Source organism: Strix aluco, chromosome Z (assembly GCF_031877795.1).
Source record: "Strix aluco isolate bStrAlu1 chromosome Z, bStrAlu1.hap1, whole genome shotgun sequence".
In the NCBI taxonomy this organism is placed as follows: domain Eukaryota; kingdom Metazoa; phylum Chordata; class Aves; order Strigiformes; family Strigidae; genus Strix; species Strix aluco.
Genome location: NC_133971.1, coordinates 80,172,529 through 80,194,927, shown reverse-complemented (window position 1 = coordinate 80,194,927; position 22,399 = coordinate 80,172,529). Strand labels below are relative to the sequence as shown.

At 37.0% G+C, this 22,399-nt stretch overlaps 1 protein-coding gene across 1 annotated transcript in view; it reads left to right on the top strand.

Annotated features, from left to right (window-relative positions):
• Positions 1-22,399, top strand: part of HCN1 (hyperpolarization activated cyclic nucleotide gated potassium channel 1) — a 207,816-nt gene that overhangs the window by 120,046 nt on the left and 65,371 nt on the right. The window contains exon 4 of the mRNA XM_074813024.1: positions 11,071-11,289. Within this exon, the coding sequence (XP_074669125.1) occupies positions 11,071-11,289 (219 nt within the window). The remainder of the gene's footprint in view (positions 1-11,070; positions 11,290-22,399) is intronic.

The window sequence follows — 22,399 nt, the reverse complement described above, 5'->3', positions numbered from 1 at the left end:
GTGAATGCTAAAAAGTCACTCAGGTGCTCTGTCTACTCCCTCAAAGGAATTAGAAGAGGAGCGTGTTCCCCTTCCTTCCCCTCAGAGTATGAAGTTGATACCCCAAAAGTTCAGACATTCTTGTATGATTTAGGTTTACCTACCTCTGGTAGAGGAGGAAAACAAATTTTTTCATGAGTCGCTCAGTCTTTTTTTCTTTTTTTTTAATGCCTTGTCATGGTTTAACCCCAGATGGCAACTAAGCCCTACGCAGCCACTCATGCCTCCCTGGTGGGATGGGGCAGAGAATCAGAATCTGAGTAAAAGTGAGAAAACTCATGGGTTGAGATAAAGACAATTTTATAAGTAAAGCAAAAGCTGTGCACACAAGAAAAGCAAAACAAGGAATTCATTCGCCAATTCCCATTGGCAGGCAGTTGCTCAGCCATCTCCATCATGCGTAATGGTTACTTGGGAAGACAAACGCCATCACTCCAAACATCCCCCCTTCCTTCTTATTCTGCAAGCTTTATATGCTGAGCATGACATCATATAGTATGGGATATGCCTTTGGCCAGTTGGGGTCAGCTGTCCCGGCTGTGTCCCCTCCCAGCTCCTTGTGCACCCCCAGCCTGCTTGCTGGTGGGGTGGTGTGAGGAGCAGAAAAGGCCTTGCCTCTGTGCAAGCACTGCTCAGCAATAACTGAAACATCCCTGAAATGTCAACACTGTTTTCAGCACAAATTCAAACTATAGCCCCATACTACCTACTATTAAAAGAATTGACTCTATCTCAGCCAAAGCCAGGACATGCCTAGACATCATTTGTGGGTGGCATTTAGGTTGCTAAATAATTTTTTCTTTGTATTGTTTTATTACCATGAAAGTCTTGCAGACTCTGGTAAGCACTTGCAGTTTTAGGGCATCTGAATTTAAGAACAGGTCATCAGCAAAACTCAGATGAATTCTCAGAAAAAGAAAAGCCTCTGACCTAGATCCAGCCTACGTGCTTTGACACCAAGGTTTGTTCTTTTGGTAGAGGCAAAATAAGATGTCAGCTGCAAAACTCCTTTGCTTCCTGCTGTCACTGTCTAATGAAATAATGCATAGCTTTTTGTAGGACATAGTATCTGATGAAGGATTGTGATCTACCAGAAAAGCAGACCAGCCTCTTGAGGGCTCAGATATTTAGTAAATTAATTTCTTGAAGAACTGTAAACTAACCAGATGTAGCCTAAAGTCTCAAAGGCATCAGGTTAGGAAATAAATTGAAAAACTGACAACAAAAGTTTTGCCTTCAAAACCAGGTAAGTGAAGAAGAATGCTTAAAACCAGCACTGAACCTCTGCCTTAAAAACTGCATTACTTAAAGAGAAAATAAAACATTATAAAATTATGTCTTTAGGCTAAGGAGAAAAATACTTGAATTTGCCTATGTGTGGTACCAAGCATCAGTTTACCAGGGAAAGAACCTGTTTTTTTAAAGCACTGGAACTTCTGAATCCCAGTCCCAACCCTTACACTGATTCTCTGTGTGAAAGTAGCATTGGTTCACCTTGATAAATTTTTAAGCAGATTAAAACATATTCAGAACCTATGTAGACATATTTGCCTTTATGAGTGGATTATATTAGACTGTTTTAATCTACTGTAATCCACAATTGTTTTTTATTTTTCCTAAGGACACATTCCTACAAATACTTACAAAAAAAAATAGTTGCTAGAGTATGTATGTATATAGAGCAATGATGAAAATATTTCTTGGAAAATCAGGCTTTGAATGTTTTGAGATGTATTTAGTGAGAAAACATTATGATATTATAATTTTGTGCATGTCTGCCTATATACCTTTCAATTTATGTGTCAAGTTTGCCTAGCCTTTTCCTAATAATAGCCTTTTCTGCCACTTGCTAAGTTAGTTGTTTGTTTCTTTGCTTTTATGTAGCTTCAAAATCACTTTGATTCAAAAAGAATGGTGATAGCACTCAGAAAGCTAAATGTCCACTCCCAAAAACATATCATTTTCATTTGTCATTTGGGATCAGATGCTTCACATAATTTGCTGTCTAGTCTGACTTGTTCACAGAATAGAGAGATGCAGTTCCTTCTGCTGAGTTCCCTTTTCTAAATTGGTTGCAAATATTGTCTGTGATGGTGGAGATTTTTCCTAACAGTAGTCAGTAAAGCAGTACACTGTGGAGTCACGAGTCAGGTTTATGTCACTTCACTCCTTCAGCCATCTCCCAGAACTGTGCTATATTAAGCCCACATTATCGTCTGCCTGTTCTTGACTATCAGCTACTGTTGAAAATTTAAAGCTTTTCTCAGTGGTTGCATTATAAAAGCATTTCATAAATGGTTTGATTCAATGCTTGAGGCTTGTTAAGTAAACTGTTTTGCATCATATCGAGCTCCTTTCACCACCTGAAAAGAGCAGAAAAAAAAGATACAGTGTCTTTAATGAACTCTGATTTTTTACCTTTCCTGAACAGTGCTATTTCATGAACTTATTTCTCATTGAAAATGCTTCCTTACAGGATTAATGTATTCTCTTATGCCATTGTTTTGACTCTTTTTTCCCTTTTCTCGTAAGAAAGTGTTTCTCTCTGGGATGCATTGTTTGCCTAGTGAAATTATGTTTACTAAAAACCTGTAGATATACTTGTTGAAATTACTTATTATGACCACACAATACTTACTGTGATTACAACATATTTTCCCTTTGATGGTCAATGTGTATCTGTTCCAGTCAGCCCCTTTTAAACAATGGCACTTATTTCAGGATCAAAAACCAGTGTGATCTGAACTTCATCAAACTTTGAGTGTGCTATGAGAGAGGAGAACAAAAGCCAAATGTCTTCATCAGATTTTTAGGTTATTTAATAAATTTCAATAAAAGGATCTTGAAGAACAAAGTTCAGCATAGAATGGCATGGTAACATCTGCAGTTTTAGTGATATGCATTTGTAAAAACTTTATTTTTTTAATGTATATTTTATGATAATGAAATTGATTTCTAAGGAGGGGAGAAGGAATGCTCTCCAGTTGTAGTAATTGTTACTAAAGATGATGCCACCTAATAAGTTTTCAAATGGATGTATAAAAAAATAGTCACAACTCATAGGCAAAGTCTAGAGCCCCTGATGTCCCCATTGCAGGAGCAGTTCACATCCTGTGAGAGCTCTTTAAGGAACTGAAATACAAACCCTTTAAAAATACTTGACAGCTTCACTACATTCTGATCTCAATTTTCCAGCAGACGGGCATGAGGCAAAGCAATAGGTACATAGGTACATTGAAAATTCCTTCACCAGTAGTCATCCCTTAGTTTGTCACTGACTGATTGACACAGGGGCTGTGTTAATACCGGTAGATTAAACATGCCCAGGTCTGTTTTCTGTCCTGGAAGTCAATTGCCTTCACAGCCTGCTTCCGTACAACTGGACTTCTCAGTTACGAAGGCAAGGTGGCTTCAAGTGAGCCTTTGCTAACTCTCAGGCTGTGTGCAGGAGTTGTTTTGGTGAGAATTAATTGGCCTGAGCCAAAATGACAGCTTTCGAAAAATTGCAAGTACAGACAATCAGATTCCACGATAGGAGAATGTTTCCTAGCACCGTTAAAATTTCACATGGGAAAAATAGACATAGTACTTTTAACATTTCGCTCTAAACTTTATAAAAACTTTGCAACAGCTTTGTAGGCTGAAATTCCTTAAAAATTCTTATTAAAATAATCCTTTGGAATGGAATGTTATTTTAAATGGGATTCATGCATTACAATCTTTCTTCAGTCTTCTGGGTTCAGTTAAGGGAGCACAGTTACCAGATAAAAGGACAAGTCAGAGCAAGCTGAATCATAGGCAAAAGAATAGAAAAAGTACTTTTCCCATAAGCTTTAATTTATTATTTTGTAACTTTATATATACAGCTGTAAGAATTCGTTATGGTATCTCTGATTAGGTATAGATACACACAACAAAGAGCAGTACTGAGCAGTGTACAGGGAAGCCTTCCCTGTGAGAGTCAGAGCATATCTTATGTGAACTGTCCTTTCAAATGCAATGGGCCTACTCATGTGAACATAATAACTCATATATGTGAAAGATCAGGTTGCGTGCATAAGCCAAATATCTGCACTTTTGTTGTTGTTTATGAATTGCCACACTGATTCTACAATGAAAATTATGCATCCTTACTACAAAAAGGTGATCACAGGTAGACATTCTTGCTGCTTGCTTTTAATGGGGGAATGTATTAGCAGATAAGTACTCAATTTTTTCTGCATCAGGAGACTTAATCAAAAGAAAGATCTGTTACGCTGCATTGTTTTTGTTTGATGACTAGTGCCAAAGACATAGCACCAAAACATGAATAAACTTTAATGACAGCAAAGTCACGTAACGACTCTGAACAAAGTAAATATACAATATTTAGTCACTGTTCCTCTAGTCAAACCTCTTTTCCTGTGGAATGCTTTCTAAATTTCTTCTGTCAGTATTGGTCTTGAAAGTATATGCTGAGTCATTTGCACCATCTGTATCTGTGCATGTATCAGCAGAGGGAAACGTTGAGAAGTTTCTGAAGACATCTGTTTATTCCACTAAGCTTACTGATTCAGGTTTTTTTTTTTTAAATCATATATACACACTTCCTCAAATACATTCTTCTTGCTTGCACTTCTTAAGATTTTTAGAATAGCAGCAGAATTTTTAGTGTTCCAAGTCTGATCTCACCTTGCCTTCGTTTACTAGTTTCAGAAAACAATAAGAGATTCTTAATAATAATATCTGTGATAAGAAATAGAGGATTTGCATGATAGTACATTCACCATTGCATGAGTTTTGAAACAGTAAATATTGCACAACTTTCCCATTGGCCAACTTGGTTATTCATTGTGGTATTCAAACAACTTTGAAAGTTGAAGTGCTGAGATAGTATTTTGTGGTACTTTCCTGTCTGAGATTTTAACTAATGTGTCATTCTAAGGTACTGTACGAAGCCAGAGGCAGTAAATTATGCAACTGACTTTTGGAAAGTATGTAAACTATATATCTGTATCAAAATATATACATGGATTACTGTTGAAATGATAGATTTCATATAGAGGCCCAATTCTAGTCTCACATCAGTGTTATGTGCCTATAACTAGTTGACACAGGAAAATTACATAATAGATATTACTTGTATTCTGCAATATGAAAGCAGAGTCAGAATTTTAAGACATGTAGATACCAAATACAAAGCATGAGAAACTTTTGAGGACAGTAAAACTTTTATGGAAATTTAAGTGTGACATTTGGGAGGATTTGGCCATTGAACTTAGATGATGCAGGATTTGGTAAGAAACATGTCCTTTTTCTAGTTCTGTCTGACATACCTATTAGAAATGTCATTAACATTCAGGTATAGCCTTTTCTTAGCACACCTTTTTGATTAGTTAAATTATATTTTAAATATTACCAAATTTAAGGAGTCTTTAAGAAACTGTTGGAAATAATGGCTTGCAAATAAATACATAAAAATAATATGGCTATATAAGACACAAAATACAGTTTAACTGAATTCCCATTGGAAAAGACTGTAATTTTTATAGTAACTTTACCAGCAGTGGCTCATGTCCTCCAGATTTTAGGCCTTGGGGCCACTACTGCGTTACGGTGTATGCTACCATGCGAGGAAGGATGATTTGTGCTTTCTTCGACCTTTGAAGCCCCATCCTGAACTTTACATTAATTTTGTGCAATAACTTTCTGTGACAATGCTAAAACCAGAGGGCTTACTTATGGACTGTCTAGCTGCCTCCATCCTCATAAATTAAAAGTGCCCACTTTTAATGGGCACTGGGGTAGGAGCTACCTACTGTGTCCATAGCATTAATCTCTTCTGGGTTTCAGCACAGGACGAGCTCATGCCACCTGCCTAGAAGGAATGATTCCTCACCCACACCAGCTCTAAAGTAGATCTGCTATTGCTTGGGAGGGTGCTATGTGGCCCATGCCACACCAGGGGCATTTCTAATAGTATACCCATGTGAACCAAGTTCTAGAGCTTGGAAATGCTTTCTGCTACTTTTTAATTTACTAGGGTAGACACAAACCATCTACATCCTGTCAAGATTTGTATCCATTTGTATCCATCTTCGCTCCTTTCAGAAGAACCTAGAGGCAATGGTGGGCATGAATGAATGTGTGTGATGATTGATTGATTACAAGGCAACCTCTTTGAGGTAGGAACAGGCTACTTCCCCATTCCTAGTGCAGTTTTGAAAGGGGGAAACAAGAGTGTGACTTCAAGATCCTTGTAAAAACCATTTCACTTAATTCCTAAGTCAAATCTTTGCTTCATGATTGTAAAGCATGCCCTTGCAAATTGAGAGGACCATTTTTGTGACACATGCAGTGACATGAGTCAAAAATTTGGAAACCACTACTGTCTGTGCAACAGTCTTCTTGTTATGAGATTTCTGAATCAATTTGTATCTCAGTGCAAGGGTATGGCTGAGGGAAGATAAGCTGTGCCTGAGGGAATGACTACAATATGGGAGTGGAATTGATTGTCTGATGAAAACAAAATTTCCTGGTGAAAACCTCCATAGATTCCAGTAAAACAGAAACTCTTTCTTAATCCACTGAGAAAAATAATTTGCCTTTTATTGTTTTTCCTTAGAAGGTGTCATGTGACCTTTCTGTGATTTAGTTCTTATGAGATCAGAAGTTAATATTACAAAAAGATATATGTAGCAGGTTCGTATAAAATTATGAGACAGAGGATAGCATCCTGCATTGAAGGAAGAGGCTTGGAAACAGACTTTTAAAAATCAGAAATGTCCTATGATTTATGTATCCTTCAGGATAACTGTAAGTGAATGTATATACTTACAGAAATAATTGCAAATTATCAGTGATCATTCCTTTCACAAATGTGAGGATTTCCTAATGTCATCAAGATAGATTATGGAATCAATCCTTGCATAAACAGCTTTCCTATTTCTCACAATTACAGTCTTTAATAGTTTTTCCAAATTAATGTCATTTCGTTTAAAACATTTTAAACCGATTACTGCTAATCTGGAAACAGTGACCAACCCATTGTCAACTAACAAATTAAATTCCCTTTTTACTGATGAGTGGGAGATTTTTTCAGCTCATAGAGATTTATGTTTTGTTTTTTATAAAATCTATACATTAAAACCAGAATATGACCATTTACAGAAACATTTAATGTGTATTTATATAAATAAAAATAATTTAAAATTACATTAAATAAAAGCTGACTATGTAAACACAGGATTCTTTATTTCATAGAATATGCTTTTATTAACTCAGGGATATTATCTGTAAATGTGTTATGTAAAAATCTCCTTATTATGGAAAAATGCTTCTTATTAAAAAAAAAAATCTCTAGGCTAGTAGCAGAAGAATGGCCACTCCTCACTTTTGTAAAGCAAAGAGCAGCACATTGGAATGGGTTTGTGGAAAATTCCAACATCTCATGTTGAAACATAGTTAGAGTTGCTCCTGCCAAACCCTTAGGTTATACAACAGAAGCAGAAAAATAATTAAATAATAACAATAATTATTATTTCATATAGTAATGTTACTAGTAGCATACATGATTTATAGGATTTGACATTAGAACCAATGTTCTTTTTAAGTGGTTTATATATGGGATAAATCATTGAACAATACAAGTAACTGTACTGAAATTTATACCCTCCACGATGGTATTTGTTCAGCATCATCTTAAAAAACCTCATAGAAACCAAAAAGACCAATGTTTGCAACTGATTGTACAAGAACTGATGATTATTGAAAAGAAACAAATAAAAAAATATTGGCAAATATTTTCAGCAAGAAAATCCTCAGACGAATCCAAGTTGAATTCAAATGTTTTGTCAGGCTTTTTCACCAGGTCTTTTTCTCCTTCTGCTAAACCCTTTCTACCCATCTGAGGACTGGCTGCTCAGGACCATTCATTCACAGATGTCTGAAATGTGCCTAGCCTGTAATGAGGTCTATTACAAGCTACATAGTCATACATATCTAATGCTGCTTGTATAACAGAATGGCCATTTGAGATGTCCATGAACTCCAATCTGGTTTCAGATGCAATCATGCCTGTTTGAAGCCTACTTTGGCTTATATATAAAGGTAGATATGTGGTTAAATGTGCATTTGTTTATTTTGATCTATATTTTTAGTTATTGTGTCATTACCACTTGCTTATTCCCTCATGGTACTACTTCTCAAGTAATATTTAATTTATTTTTAACTCATCCTGTTACATACTTAGTAGAAAGCCCTCCTTGTATTTTGTTTCTTCTTGCTTCTCCTCACTTTCATTTTCTTATTCTCTCTTAAAAACAGTGGTATTTTACTTAAAACTGTAATTCACAGATATGGAAAGGATCTCAGACAAGAAATAAAATCAGCCAGTGTTTGGATTAGCTCAAAGACTTTGATGTAAAAATACAATTTTACTGAAAGAATTTTAACTGAGATTTATCACACCAAGGATATGCTAGAAAAGATTCGTAGACAAGATGAAGATCAGCTTTTATTGTTATTTAATATTTATAATATTTATGCTAAAAAATACAGTTTAGCAGCAAGATCCACTGTACGGACCCCTGCAGGAACTGTGGTTTTGATCTTGCAACCTCTTGAATACTGTGGCTTTAATAATCATAGAATCATAGAATGGTTTGGGTTGGAAGGGACCTTAAAGACCACCTAGTTCCAATCCCCCTGCCATGGGCAGGGACACCTTCCACTAGACCAGGTTGCTCAAAGCCCCGTCCAACCTGGCCTTGGACACTGCCAGGGAGGGGGCAGCCACAGCTTCTCTGGGCAACCTGTGCCAGGGCCTCACCACCCTCACAGTGAAGAATTTCTTCCTTACATCTAATCCTCTTTCATCTTAAAACCATTACCCATCATGTTACCCCTACCCTCCCTGATAAAGAGTCCCTCCCCATCTTTCTTATAGGCCCCCTTTAGGTACTGGAAGGCCACTCTAAGGTCTCCCCAGAGCCTTCTCTTCTCCAGGCTGAACAACCCCAACTCTCTTAGCCTGTCCTCACAGGGGAGGTGCTCCAGCCCCCTGATCATCTTTGTGGCCTTCGTTGCTACTTGTAGCCTTAAAAAACAGACATATTTTTTCCAGCAAGCAGTTTATTGTTTTCCCCATTATATATAGTCTCTATAAAGCTGCAACTGCAGAAGAATGTGGTATGGGGTCTCTAACAATTCTCTTGTTAATTATTTCAAGCCAAAAGAGATTGATACCAGCTGGAAGGAAAGTCCTTCAAAATAGATCATGCCTTGATTGCTCAAAGTTACTTTCTTGAGAGACAGAGAATTTGTGTTAAAATACCTGCACTGACCGAGACAACAAGGAGTTTCAGTGCTCCAGCTGGGTATTTGAATCCTGAACTGGAGACTTTTCAGGGAAACTTCTTCAGTTCTTTAATTTTTTGATATTTTTTAAAGCCCCAAAACAAGTGAAACTCATTTTCTTATTACTCAGTAAAACCCACCCAATTCCGAGCAGTCTAATTCTTTTTTTTTTAAGTACACATTGAAAACCTATTCCTTAGCAATACTTACAACATAAAATTTTCACTGGTGAAGACAGAAGCAGATCGCAAATCTGAAAAGCTTTAACTTAGAAAGTGAAACAAGTGCAAATACAGAGGAACCATTAATTTGTAAATTATTGTATTAGTGAATAAATAGTAACTTTGTCATCTACAATCGAAGAATTGTTAGCTTATTTCCTGTTACTGGTTATTTTAGCTAATAGGGGTCTAGAAAAATCATTTTAATAAATGAAAAGCACAAGAGTAGTTAGTGACCTTGGCATTTAAATGGCGAGAAAGCAAGCCTGATTCTGTTTGAGGAACAGGAGCATTTGAGCAAAGCCTGCAAGGATGGAAGAGAGAGACACAAATATCGATATTTCATATGTAAATTTTATATATAAATCTATTGCTGATTTGGATATTTGTTTATGTTAACAGGATTATTATTTTGGTCCTGTATATTAGACACTATACTGTATAACTGCCTAATGTTACTAATGCCATCCCAGTTCTTCCTTCTTCACTTCTTCATTTCTGATATTATTCTGAGTTCTTTGTGGTAAAAACTGTGGCTTCTCATGTATACTGTCTGCCTTCAAGCATAATTTGTTTTCCTGTTCTCGTTTCATTACTTCAGCAAGGAAAAATAGAAAAATATGACAAGGAGTCCCAGGGCTTTTTGGAATGTGTTAAAAGTGTCTGTTTTTCTCTGGGAACAGGCCCTTTGACTGTCTCTATGTAAACCTAAAGGGAGGATACTAACAACACCTTTGCAATTTTAAAATCTTGTGAGTGAGCTGTCGGGTCCTTCTAATCTCCCAGAGAGAATGGGAAGGAATAGCTACACATCAGAAATGCAGGACCCAGGTATTCACCTTTTCTTCTGAGCTGTGTTTCACAGACTGTGGTTGTGAGCATGTGTTTGCAATGACTGCAGAATAAACAGACTTCTTTTGAATTGAGATGTTTCTGGTATAAACACAATATTACAAGAAAAAACAGGATAAGCAGACATTACAAGTAACACTTTTTCTTCCATCCTTGAGAAGTGAAAGAGCTGATAAGATGCAATGTAGTTGTGTGTTAAAATGGACAACTCTGAAAAGAAAGAATTGTGGCCATAGGAATATGTTAGTGCCTATTAAAACAAAATACTACCTTCTTGGGCTTGATAAGCCTGCATGCTCAGCTCTTTCTAATCCATCTGCCATGGACTGTAAAATAAAATTGACCTTTAGTTGTAATTAGGTTAGCACCCACATTTAAGAATACAATCATGTATTAAAAAGAGTCAATTTTATTTCATCTCACTGTGCTAAGTATTATCTGGCAGAATCTCTGATGCTTTATCTAACAGTTCATTTAGATGGAATATCTCTTCTCATGCACAGAGGATACATTAACAGTCTGCTTTTTTAGAGCCAGTAATCCATGATCCCACTCTACAGGTACAAATGTATTTTTCCCTTCAGCTGCTTGCTGGCTCAGTCACTTGTCTCTTTTCTTGCAGAACGATTCCTGGGGAAAGCAGTACTCATATGCACTCTTCAAAGCCATGAGCCATATGCTCTGCATTGGTTATGGAGCCCGCGCCCCTGTCAGCATGTCTGACCTCTGGATAACCATGTTGAGTATGATTGTGGGGGCAACTTGTTATGCCATGTTTGTTGGTCACGCCACTGCCCTCATTCAGTCTCTGGATTCCTCACGGCGACAATATCAAGAAAAGGTAACTCATTTTAATGTAACTCCTTAAGTTTTGAAATAGATTAAATGGATGTTTAAACTTTAGAAAAGGCCGACTCAGTTTACATGAAATCATCTAGTAGCATCTGAATCCTGCAGCAGATTTGATTGAACACAAAGGAATTCAGAACACTCCATAAGCTCAACATCTTCCCACACGAACCCACTTTCCTTAGAAGGGGACACTTCTGCATGTCACATGCATTGAATGAAATCTTGGATGTGACACGTGATTAAACTCTTCGGTGAAAACTCCACCCCCTGGTTCAAACTGTGCTCTGTACCCCTGTGCTACACTCTGTGGGTACTTGATCTAGGTAGCTTGAACAAGGGCCTTGAGGTCGGTAGTATGGGCATGTCTATACAATTTCCTGTCATTCCTTTGGATTGCAGTTTAGGATAACCTTGAACATGTCAAAAGAATGGCCTTTAAATGAGGACCAGACCAAATCAATTAGTTTTGTTTGGAACTACCTCAGAGAAGTGCTCAGAAGAGGTCTTAGTTTGCTTTGTAATGGTATTGTTTGCACATTAATCCATGACCTGTTAGGTCCTCTCCAAGGACAAAAGTAATGGTGGCCAAAGCATAGAAAACTAGAGAGTGTTTAGTGGAAGAACGAGAGTTCTTTATGAAACAGGAAGAAAAAGGTTCTTTGATTCCTTGGAAGTATAATTGGAATTAAAAAGACATAAATGGGTACAAGATGGGAGCTTTATGGAATGAGTATGAATTGACACTGTCATTTGTGTAATAAAAGTCAGAGGCAAATGTGGGTGAAGCTCTGAAACCAAGAGATGAGGGTAGGTATGGTGACATAAGGAAGAAAGGATAAGAATTCACCTCAGCAAGGGACAATAAGAATGCGCAGAGTTACTGAGATGCTTAAAAGAAGCCAAAATTGGTTATTTTAGTAAATGGGCAACTGGAGAGGCCATGGCAGGAGAGAGGCCAGCTGAGCAAAGTAGTGAAATCAGAGAGTTCACATCAGCAAATAAGAAACACAGCTTGAGCAATACTATTTGGCATATGTCTATAAGAAAGTCCAGAAAGGCAAACTGGGCAGAAATTCCAGTGTGATGTAACACAAGCCTGGGGGAGAAAGCTGGCAGAGAGTAAGTAGAGGAGAGGGTGACCCTGGCCTGAGTTTGCTGGGCAACAAAAAAGGAAAAGTCAAAAAAAAAATTGACTAAGAAGGATTGGGGTGTTTTCTTTACATGTAGGCAAAAAGGGAGTAAATGACAGTGTGTCGGAGAAAAAGAGTACATTCACTTTTGTTAAGCTTAAGTTGCAACAAGACCACAGGGTCAGTATATCAGACACAGGGAGAGGTAAAGGATGAGCTATAAATTTGGTAACAGAAAAATTAACCAGTGGCTGACACATTAATCTCACAGCTGTTTAAAACAGAAGTTAGCAAGCAAGAAAGCCCACACAATGTTATCTTGAAACGTGAGAATGAGAGGTTTAGAAGGAAAGGATGAGTGAGCATTAAAACCTCTAAAAGTCTGAGGTCTGTCAGTGACCATGTGAAACACCCTAATCCATCTCAGTATAAAGTCACGGGGGTAATCCTGGTAGGTCATGTAACCCAAGCTAACTGGTTTGTTGGGTCTGTTCTGACAGCTGAAAGAGAGTAATTTTATCAAAATGGGACACTTGTAGGGAGCTGTGGGGCTGAAACACCTTAACCATGGACATGAAGGCAGACATAGAGAAGGAAACACTAAACCTAGTATAACTGCAGTTTCATTAGAGATTAGGGTCAATATATATACACACATATACATAGATGTATGTAATCAGCAGAAATGTCACCATCCACCTGAAACATCAACTTAACCATTATCCTCAGACCTTGCTGGCTGCAGCACAATATCACAATGTGTTGAGCATCAGAAATATAGTGCATCTGTAAAGATATTCATATATTTTACACTGTTGAGCAAAGTCAGTTTCGTTTGCAGTTTTCATGTAAATTAAAACCTAGCAGCAGTCAAGTGGTATTGCATTTCTCATGTTTTCACAGAACAGCAAACAAAAGTTGGTTTTTTTCTCTGCTTTTTATGGCACACACTTTATGAAACAGTAGTGTAGAAATGTCTGACATTTTTCAGCTTCTGCAGTTCTCAACATTTTCATTCTTGGTTTTGTTTTTATTTCTTATATGTTTCCTGACATCAGAGGCAAAAGCATAGCATGGCGTTGACAGTCAGGAATGAATGAAAGAAATGAACCAGAAATTGCATGTTTCTATGCATTAGAAAAATGTTTCTCTTTTTCTGGCAGCCATTTGTATGCCAGCTATACTATGGCTAGAGCTAAAGGTTGTCTTAATTAAAGAATTTTTTTCTACTGATTTCTGAGACTCTGAAATCATATGTATATAATCATATGTATAACAACTATACTGACATGTTTGTCTAGTCTTGCCCATTGCTTTATCATAGTTTAATCATATAGTTTGAAATAAATAATTGATTATAGCCTAAGAATTATAAGTCATAACTATATACTGCTACTGAATGTTGTATATTTTTCTTTAGTCTGAAAATAGATAAATGGTTATTTCAAAGACCAGTTTGTGCTACTCATTTTGTCAGCATATTTTCTAAATTATTGGCAGATAAAAATAGCTTATATTTGACTTAACTGAGACTTGAGAAAAAAGTAAATCAATTCTCCAGCTACAGGTTTCGAAGTTTTAATATATATACTGCAATGTCTGTTTTTGCCTAGTGCATTCCTTCTTTTTCTCCTGGAATTAAAAAAACTGGAAAAATCAAGAGACTTTTGATTTTTTGGGCTTAAATGCTAGGATCAACGTCTTCTTTTAGTCTTACATATATAGGATTGTGTATTTCTTGGCTCCATTGTTTTCTTTATAAGAGTTACAGAAAATAAGGTAATTAGCATGAATTGCTAGGCAACATAGAATGGTAGCAGAGATGAAGAAGGAGGTTGCTCTTTGGTTCTTCTCTGAGTAACATCATGCCAAAATCTTATTTTGGTTTTTTTTGGACTGTTTTTTTTTCTGTTTTTTATATTTCATAAATATATCTGTGGAATGCAACTAATGGAAGGAGAGTTCTGGTCCTTCTCACACTGAAAGCAGCTAGAAGTTACATATTTGCTAAAATCACCATGTCTTCCTCATTCAGATATCCCAAAGCTTAGGGTACGCAAAAGTAGAACAGGCATAACTCAAAATGGAATAAACACAGGAAGTCAAGAGAGAGCTTTCATTAAACCAAATACTTCAACCATCTAAGAGCACCAGCTAAGAATTTGACCTGTACCAAGCATTGCATGCTGAGAGAAATCAAAGTACAATAAGAAAGCAAATACTGCTCCACGTGTTCACTGTTATGAGCCAAAGACATCATTTATCAGAGGAAATTAACAGTGATTATAAGCTGTCAAATGAAAAAGGTAGACAATAAAACCACATACCAAGAAATGCTACAAAAAAGGATGCGTTGGTACATTCTGGTCACTTTCAGGAAGTTCAGATGTTGTTCTGCTGAAGTGAGTTGAACTTGTTCTCAGAGAAAAATACCTATCAGATTGAATGCATACATCAGATCTTGGCATCAGTGAGTGAAGGGCCAACACCTGGCTAAGGAGAATGTCATGTCCAAGCCAGGTGTGCTCAATTCATATTCCATTTTCAGTAAGAAAGTCTGACAGACGATTCTACTTTATAAAGGGACTGGATAAATCAGTGAATCACTGGCATCTTAGCACTCTCCTTCCCATCTTTGGTATAAGTGAAAGATGATGCAGTAGTAAATAGAAGTAAAATTTTAAGTGATAACACCTTTGACATTTTCTAATATCTAGGAAGTCTCCACATCTCGTTTGCCTTTGCAAAGGTAACATTTATTTGAAAAGACCAGAAATGCATATGCAAAACTTGTTAACAAAGTGTGAAACCAGCCAAGTGAACAGTCAGTTGACAAAGAAGTGAAGTTCATTAGTTAAATATTTCTTCCTTTAGATGTTGGCAGTTTTTAATAGGAAGATGTTCACCTAATGCTGTGGATGTCATTGAATAATTTTAATTGAAGGCAGGTTAATATTTCCTCCATTCCAGTCTGTTGTGGGAGTAAAATATCCAGGAATAAAGTCACAACAAGCTAATAGAGGCAAGATTTGTAATGGCATACAGATTGTCTCATGGCATAAAGATTTTTAAATTGGTTTGATAAAATGACAGTTATTAGATCCATTTTCATTATGCTATCTTTTTGTGTATTTTGATTTTTTCTTATTGTTAAACAACTCGAACAACTGGACAAGTTTCAAAAATAGAAAAACAGTCAAAGCAGTTTTACCAATTGCAAGTAGTAAAGACGCCTAAAACATATTTAATTCAACCGTACACATGTCATAGGAAATGGAAAAAAATGACATCTCCATATAGTGGATGCTGTCCCAGTCATGGGAAGGTATGTTAAAACATTATTAAAGCTGTGAAAGAATTCAGGGTTTGACATCAACTTCAAATGTCCCAAAGGACATCTCCTTCTAACTCTGTACTCTGCTTTTATCTTATCCCTTAATTTTTGGTGTTTTAACACACCATCAGTTAAATCTGTCTAGTTCAAAGGGAGAAAAGGACCTAAAGGTACTTATCTACAGAGAAAAAGCAATAGCTGCATATAAAGAGAAGTTAAAAGCAACTTACTAATTGGCATTGTGTATTTTTACATAGACAGCATTGGGATTTGAAGCACAGATTGCTTGTTCTTCATTTCTTATGCATCCAAAGAAATGTTTACAAATTAATAACAGAGTTAGGGCACGGGAGGGTGGCTTTAGATTTTGCAGCGCAAGGCCTTGCACCAGCTTTGCAAGTCTGCCCCTCACAGCCCCTCACAGATCCAGTTTGGATATCTAAATTAGCCATGTATTCCATGAGGAGACACTTGACATGCACTTGCAAGAGGCAGCAAGCCCTCAGGGGCAGCTTTAGGGCAGCAGTGGCTAAAGCATGTTTCCATTTTCCTTCCCCTCTATGAGGCTGTGGTACGTACTCAAGCACCTTGTGCAGTGAGACATCTGAGGTCCTCCCTTTGAAAACTGCGAAGGGGGCTCATGTCTTTGTGCTTCTTTCTCTGAGGGGTTATTTTAGGGTGTGGTGGAGGGGCTCTGCCATAAGAGGGAATCAAGACTCATTCAGCCAGTGACACCTCTTAATTTTCGTAAGAGGAATAGGAGGCAGCTCTTTCATGTTTTCCTAAGTTTCAAGCACTTTTTGGTTAAACTGAAGGTGGAACAAGGCAGATAGCAAGTTGTTGGCATGCTCATTAGTACTGCTCTGGTGCCTAGGAGACTCTTCTGGAAAATCTTAAATATCTGTAAGTATCAGGTTCTTGCATATTTCCACAGAAGTCTAGGAAATGGCAATTCTGGTCATGATGCAGATGCATAGGAAAGGAAAAGCTATGGCTCACTCAGGACCTCATCACTGTTTAACTAGGCTTGTATCAGCTTTTTGTATATTTTTTATTAAACTAAATATAAATGTACATGTAAATATGATTTTTCGTCAGCTTGCCCTTGCTGGAGTCCAGAGTCAGATGAGATGGAGTGAAACATAGAGTTTCTGTTGCCTACATATTATATATACCATTCATAAAAATCTTTGAAAATCTACTTGTTCTGGCTTTTTTTGCTTAAACTGGACAGATGTTCAAAATTGCAGAACTTGAATTTTGGACACCCAGCTGAACTTACAGTACTGGAATTTTAGCATGTAATTCCTGGATCTTATCTGAGCAGCAAAGTTTCTCATGAAATACTGGTTTCTAAGTTCATGATGTTACATTTTTTTTTTTTTTTTTAAAGGGACCTCTTGCTTTTCTGATGCTGCTAGCGGTTTTTTGAAAGCCTGAAAATAGTGTAACACAAAAATGTTCTGTGACTGGTCTCAACTCCTTCTCTTTTCTTAACAATAGTCTGTTTTCACTTAGCATAATGTTAGCAATAGGTCATGCCATGTTCAGATTGCTGGAGAAAGTGAGCCACTTGGCAGATAAATCTTACCTTTTTCTGTGCAGTTGTGCTACAGTATACATGCCACTCCAAAGGAATTACTTGCTTTGGAGAATGAGGGATAGTTTACCTTAACCTGTACTTATATCTACTTGAAAAGTAAAAAAAAAAAAGAAAAAAAAGGAAATAAAGCAAAATCTTCCCACTATCAGCCTGTAGTTTTGTAAGTTTTTATAAAACTCTCATCATCTTGCACAGATATATAGCCTATTTAGCTTTGCCACAGCACAGTATTTTAAATAGTAAACAATTTTTGAAGTGTGTTATGAGTGATCAGGTACAAGAGTTGCTGAAGTTTTGTACAGTCTTGGACCTTCTGGACCAAGTATTGACTGTGCCGAAAGTATTACAGCCATTGTAGCATGGTGAAGTAGAAAATTCATTATTCCCTAAATATTTAGGCATAACTGAGAGTCACTGCCTCAGACAGTATCTGTAGATTGTTTCTGGTAGTTATAGTTCTTATTTTGTGAGGAAGTCCAGGGTGTCTTATAGGTAGAAAAGGGTCTGTAAGTCTTGACTTTTGAAATATTTCTGAATCATCTTGTCATCTTACGCTGTTTTGGCAAACATCAGGTGATAGGCTGCTAAATGGATATCTGTAGTATTGTCTTCTGTGAGCGTTACTGATCCTTGTAGTGGTGAGATTTCTTAGAATAAAGCAAGTTATTAAAAGATATTTGGTATAACTGAGTTACAAAACATTCTGAAAGGGAAAAAACACATGGCTGTAGCTCAGAAAAAAATTTTCAGATATTCTGTTTCACAGGGTGCATACTGTTATTTAAAAGAACATGCACATAAATGAACCTGTAGATATGTTAATTCTTTTATTTGTGTGCATTCTTTTGATTCATAGTTAAGACCATCGTGAACTCAACCCTCTGACATATAAAAGAATATGTAAATACAGCCACAAGACCTGGTGTGGACTGCACAGAGACTTACTCATTGAACAAGAAAATATTTGTTGCGTCAAGATAGGGCTTCTACTGGCATCACTTGCTTTCTCTTTCTGTAAGACCATCTTTATCAATTTGCATTTATTATAATTACCTGAAATTTTGCTGCTCGTTGTGATATTTAATTTGACCTTGATCTTCTCAAGTTTTGAAATGGGAAAAAACAACAGATACTATTGCAACAAAAACTATTTCCCCTCTTCTCCTAATCAAAAATCAGAAGTTACTTACCTTTAACAATACAACAATAACAAAATAAATGTGTTTCTTTTCAAGTGGAACTGAGTAGTGCTCTCAGGGTAAGACTTTAGGAGAGGAACATAAATCAGTCAGAACATTCTCACTAGACTGGTCTCCTCTTTTGTCCTGGTGTTTCATTATTCTGTTTCAGCTTCTCATTATGGTCAATCTTGCTGGGGTAATCGGGCTGATTATTTTTGCCTTGCATCTCTAAAAAGAAGACTGGTTCCTCCCAGCAGCATGTACTGTGCAAGCCAAGTGCTATCCACCCGGCTGCATCATACCTGTGCCAAACTGTAATAGACTCCCACTGCTTCTAAAATGACAGATGGGACTTACTTTGATTTATTGCTATGTTGTGGGTAATTTACCTATAAAGTGTTCTGCTGTCTTGCATTATGGATTAGGTTTCTAACAGTTTTCCATATGAAATTGCAGAGCAAAGTCATTACAATTTCAGCCATGTTCGTGATGACTATATAAAATCAGCTGTGAAGGCCTGAAGTTATACCAGAGCCAGATTTTACACACAATCTGCTTTCTTTTCACTGTAGTTATCATAGGATTATACATTAAATAGATCTTTTTTTTTAAAAAAAGGAAACAACAAGGAACTAACTTTCATTTTTCAAAGTCTCTGTTTGCATATAGCACAAACTACCTTTCAGCGAGAGAAAACTCTGTGATTCACACCAGATAGATATAACCGGTAGCAATTATCCCAGTTACATTAGAATGATTGTGCTTGTGTCCTGTATGTATTAAGAAATAGCACAGTGTTATGAGTGAGAAAATAATCCTTGCTGTGCAGATTCTTTTTTTTTTTTCTTTTGCCTTGTGACAGAGGAAGGGAAAAAAGAAGGATTGATTGTTTTTATCTTGATATTTAAATCATAATTGTCTCCCGACCTCACCCTGTTTCTTGAGGTTTGAGTAACTGAAGCAAGTCTGCCTTGAAAACATAACAATTTGTATAACTAAAGCATGCAATATAGATTTATAAAGACTTTGGAGTGCAGAAGATAACAGTAGGACTGAAAACTTTTCTCTGCAAAAGAATTTTTTAAACAGTCCTTTGTATTCTATTGTATGCTAAATTGACAGTTTTGTCCAAGTGGTTACTAACCTTGAAAAATTTTTCTAAACACTAGATATTTACTAAAAGCATAATGAAAGCAGATATTTTCATTAAAATCACAATGCTATGGGTTCGCATTGTACAGTTTTGAGTTAGGAAAATGTCTTTTTCACGTAAGTATCTATATGATCTCCTTCTAGACAAAATATTTGTTCATCAGCTGCCTTTTATTATGGGCAGTGCTGGATTCAGGCAGAGCTAGCCAAACAGATTTCTTCACTGCAGAATTTAAAGTAGGTGTAAAATAATTCTACAAAGTTTTGAAGAAAAGACTGAGCAATTTTTAAATGAAAAGTAAAGGCAAGTCTTTGGGTGTTTCTTATTAGGCATTTGATAGGAGCTGGTAATCAGAGTTTAATGGAGTTAATTCCCCTAATTAAGATACATCCCTATCCTTTTTTCTTTTTCAACATTCTTTTTTTTTGGCATAAGCCTTTCTTTTCCCCTGACTTTATAGAGAATGTAAGCAAGTGAGAGGAGCGGGCAATCACCTGGCAGAAGAGTTTAGCTCTCTTTGTTGCTGCTTCACTCCTGCACAGGATCAGGAGTTTTTCAGCCCTTGTTTGGACAGCGTTAGGAGATGGACATGGCCTTACCTCATCCAGGAGTACCACCGACACCAGAGGCAGCCTACAAGGCTAATGCAAAGGAAAATTAAGGGAGAGAGCCTCAAAAGATGACTGATCAGTGTAATAGAGGTAGTGGAAGGGCATCTGTGACTTTTTCTATGGTATGCCTGCAAGGAAAACAGCGGCTGGAAGTAGCAGGAGCTGAAATATATGTGAAGTGGGAGGTGGGGAGGGATGAAGAGAGGAAGGAACTGGGATTACACCAGGGGGAGAGTCAATCAGCTTGTTTTAGGGAAGAACTGTGATAGACATAGGAGCTTATAATGAGTGATTTGTTGATGGCCCTTAAATTCATCTGCTGAGAAGAGCCTCCCATTGGGCAGTACATGATCTTATCTGGAATAAATTTGGAAATGATTTGGTGTGCCCTCTGATTGCTGGACAAAGGGATAGAGGTAAGCCTTTTATTTCCAACTGAATTTCCCCAACTTACTTTGAACATCTGTAGTTTCTATAAGTGGAGAGTGCAAATAAAATAACAGGAGAGACCCAAAGTGAGAAAAATCAGTGGTAATAATTACCTGAACGCCATCTCACATCATCTGATCAGCCAGTCGTGAGATTTTGGGTTGCATGGGAGAGACAGGATAGTAGCTGATAATCCCTGCACCGTCAGGTGTACCTGTAAGGCAGACAACAGTATTTACTGTTCAAACAGTTTTTCTAGAAAAAATCTGAAAGGAAGTAAATGAACTACTATAAAAAGGGAAAAAGATATTGAAAACTTTAATGGATTCTATTGGGTCATTGATTTTAAAGCAAAACTATAAAATCAGTGAGTAACTCTGACCAAAAAGCAATTGCACAATAAAAGCACTAGTATATATAACTCAGTAAAAGAAAATGTAACACTTTATTGCTGAAAGATTGTGTTTTAAATTTCTGTTTGCGAAATATTTAAGAAACTGACTCTTGCTCTGTAAGAGTTCATCATTTGGGGAAGATAGAAAAGAACTGTGTAACCTTGCTGAACAGTGCCAAACCCATAAATTATTTGGGACAGATATAAACCTTAACTCTCCCTTGTTTTTTGCCTCAGCTTTATTTTCTTGCATAGTTTCTCAGTCTACCAATCTTCTTTCTAGTCCCTGTGCCTTTGTCCAAGGCAGTCTCTGCATCTGTCAGAGAACATTTGTCCTCTTTATCCTCAAAACCCTCCACAGAAACTGTCTGCTTTGTGGGATTTAGAGAAGATAGGACCTTCATCTAAACCTTCCACCAGTCTTGCCACGGCAGGAAAAGAAAGCTTTCATTTTCTGAAGGGTGCTGTGCCACTTACGCCATCGAAGTGAGAACTTCGTGAGGGAGGCTGCAGTGGTGTAATTACATAGAATAATGTGACAAAGCAAGAAAAAGGGGAAAAAAGTGAATAATGAAAGCATTGTACTGTGGCATATCCATTAATATTAGGTGTATGCCCCATTGCATGTGACATTTAAATTTGTAGTACAGTTATGAACAGAATAGGCAACAATCCTGTGGCAGGCTGAGAAAATGAGCTGTCTCTATCTGCAGCAGCTGAGGGCAATTCCTCAGTGCTGTGGCCTGGGTTTCTGTCACACCAGGGCTAAAGGCGTAAAATTGCTCAAAACAGAGTTTAACTTTGTAATTTACATTATATACAACTTCTAACATACTTCCCCTGGGTGGCAGAGAGGGCTTCTGTGGTGGCCATCAATTTGAGAAAATGTCAGTATTGGACGTGAAAAACAGAAGGAAATGCCAGCTTATACTTGAAATGGCTACTGTTTTATCCCTTAAAATCATTAGGTTACCACAGGTAGTCATTGTTTATAGCAAGCTTCTTACATAACACTGAAGTTTTAGCTGTTTAATATTTAGTATTCTGTTTCTGTAGTCCTCAGGAATTAGCATTGTAGAGCCCATATGCTATATTTGATTATGGCTACTCAAAATGGTATATGCAGCTTTAAAATATATTGATTTGTTGTGAAGACATTCAAAATTCTTCTGGCTCTGTTTTCACATTCAGTTGAGAAATAAAATACATATGAAAAGCCTTTTCTTGACCTAGCAGCTTTTTACCTGTGTTTTTCACACAGCCT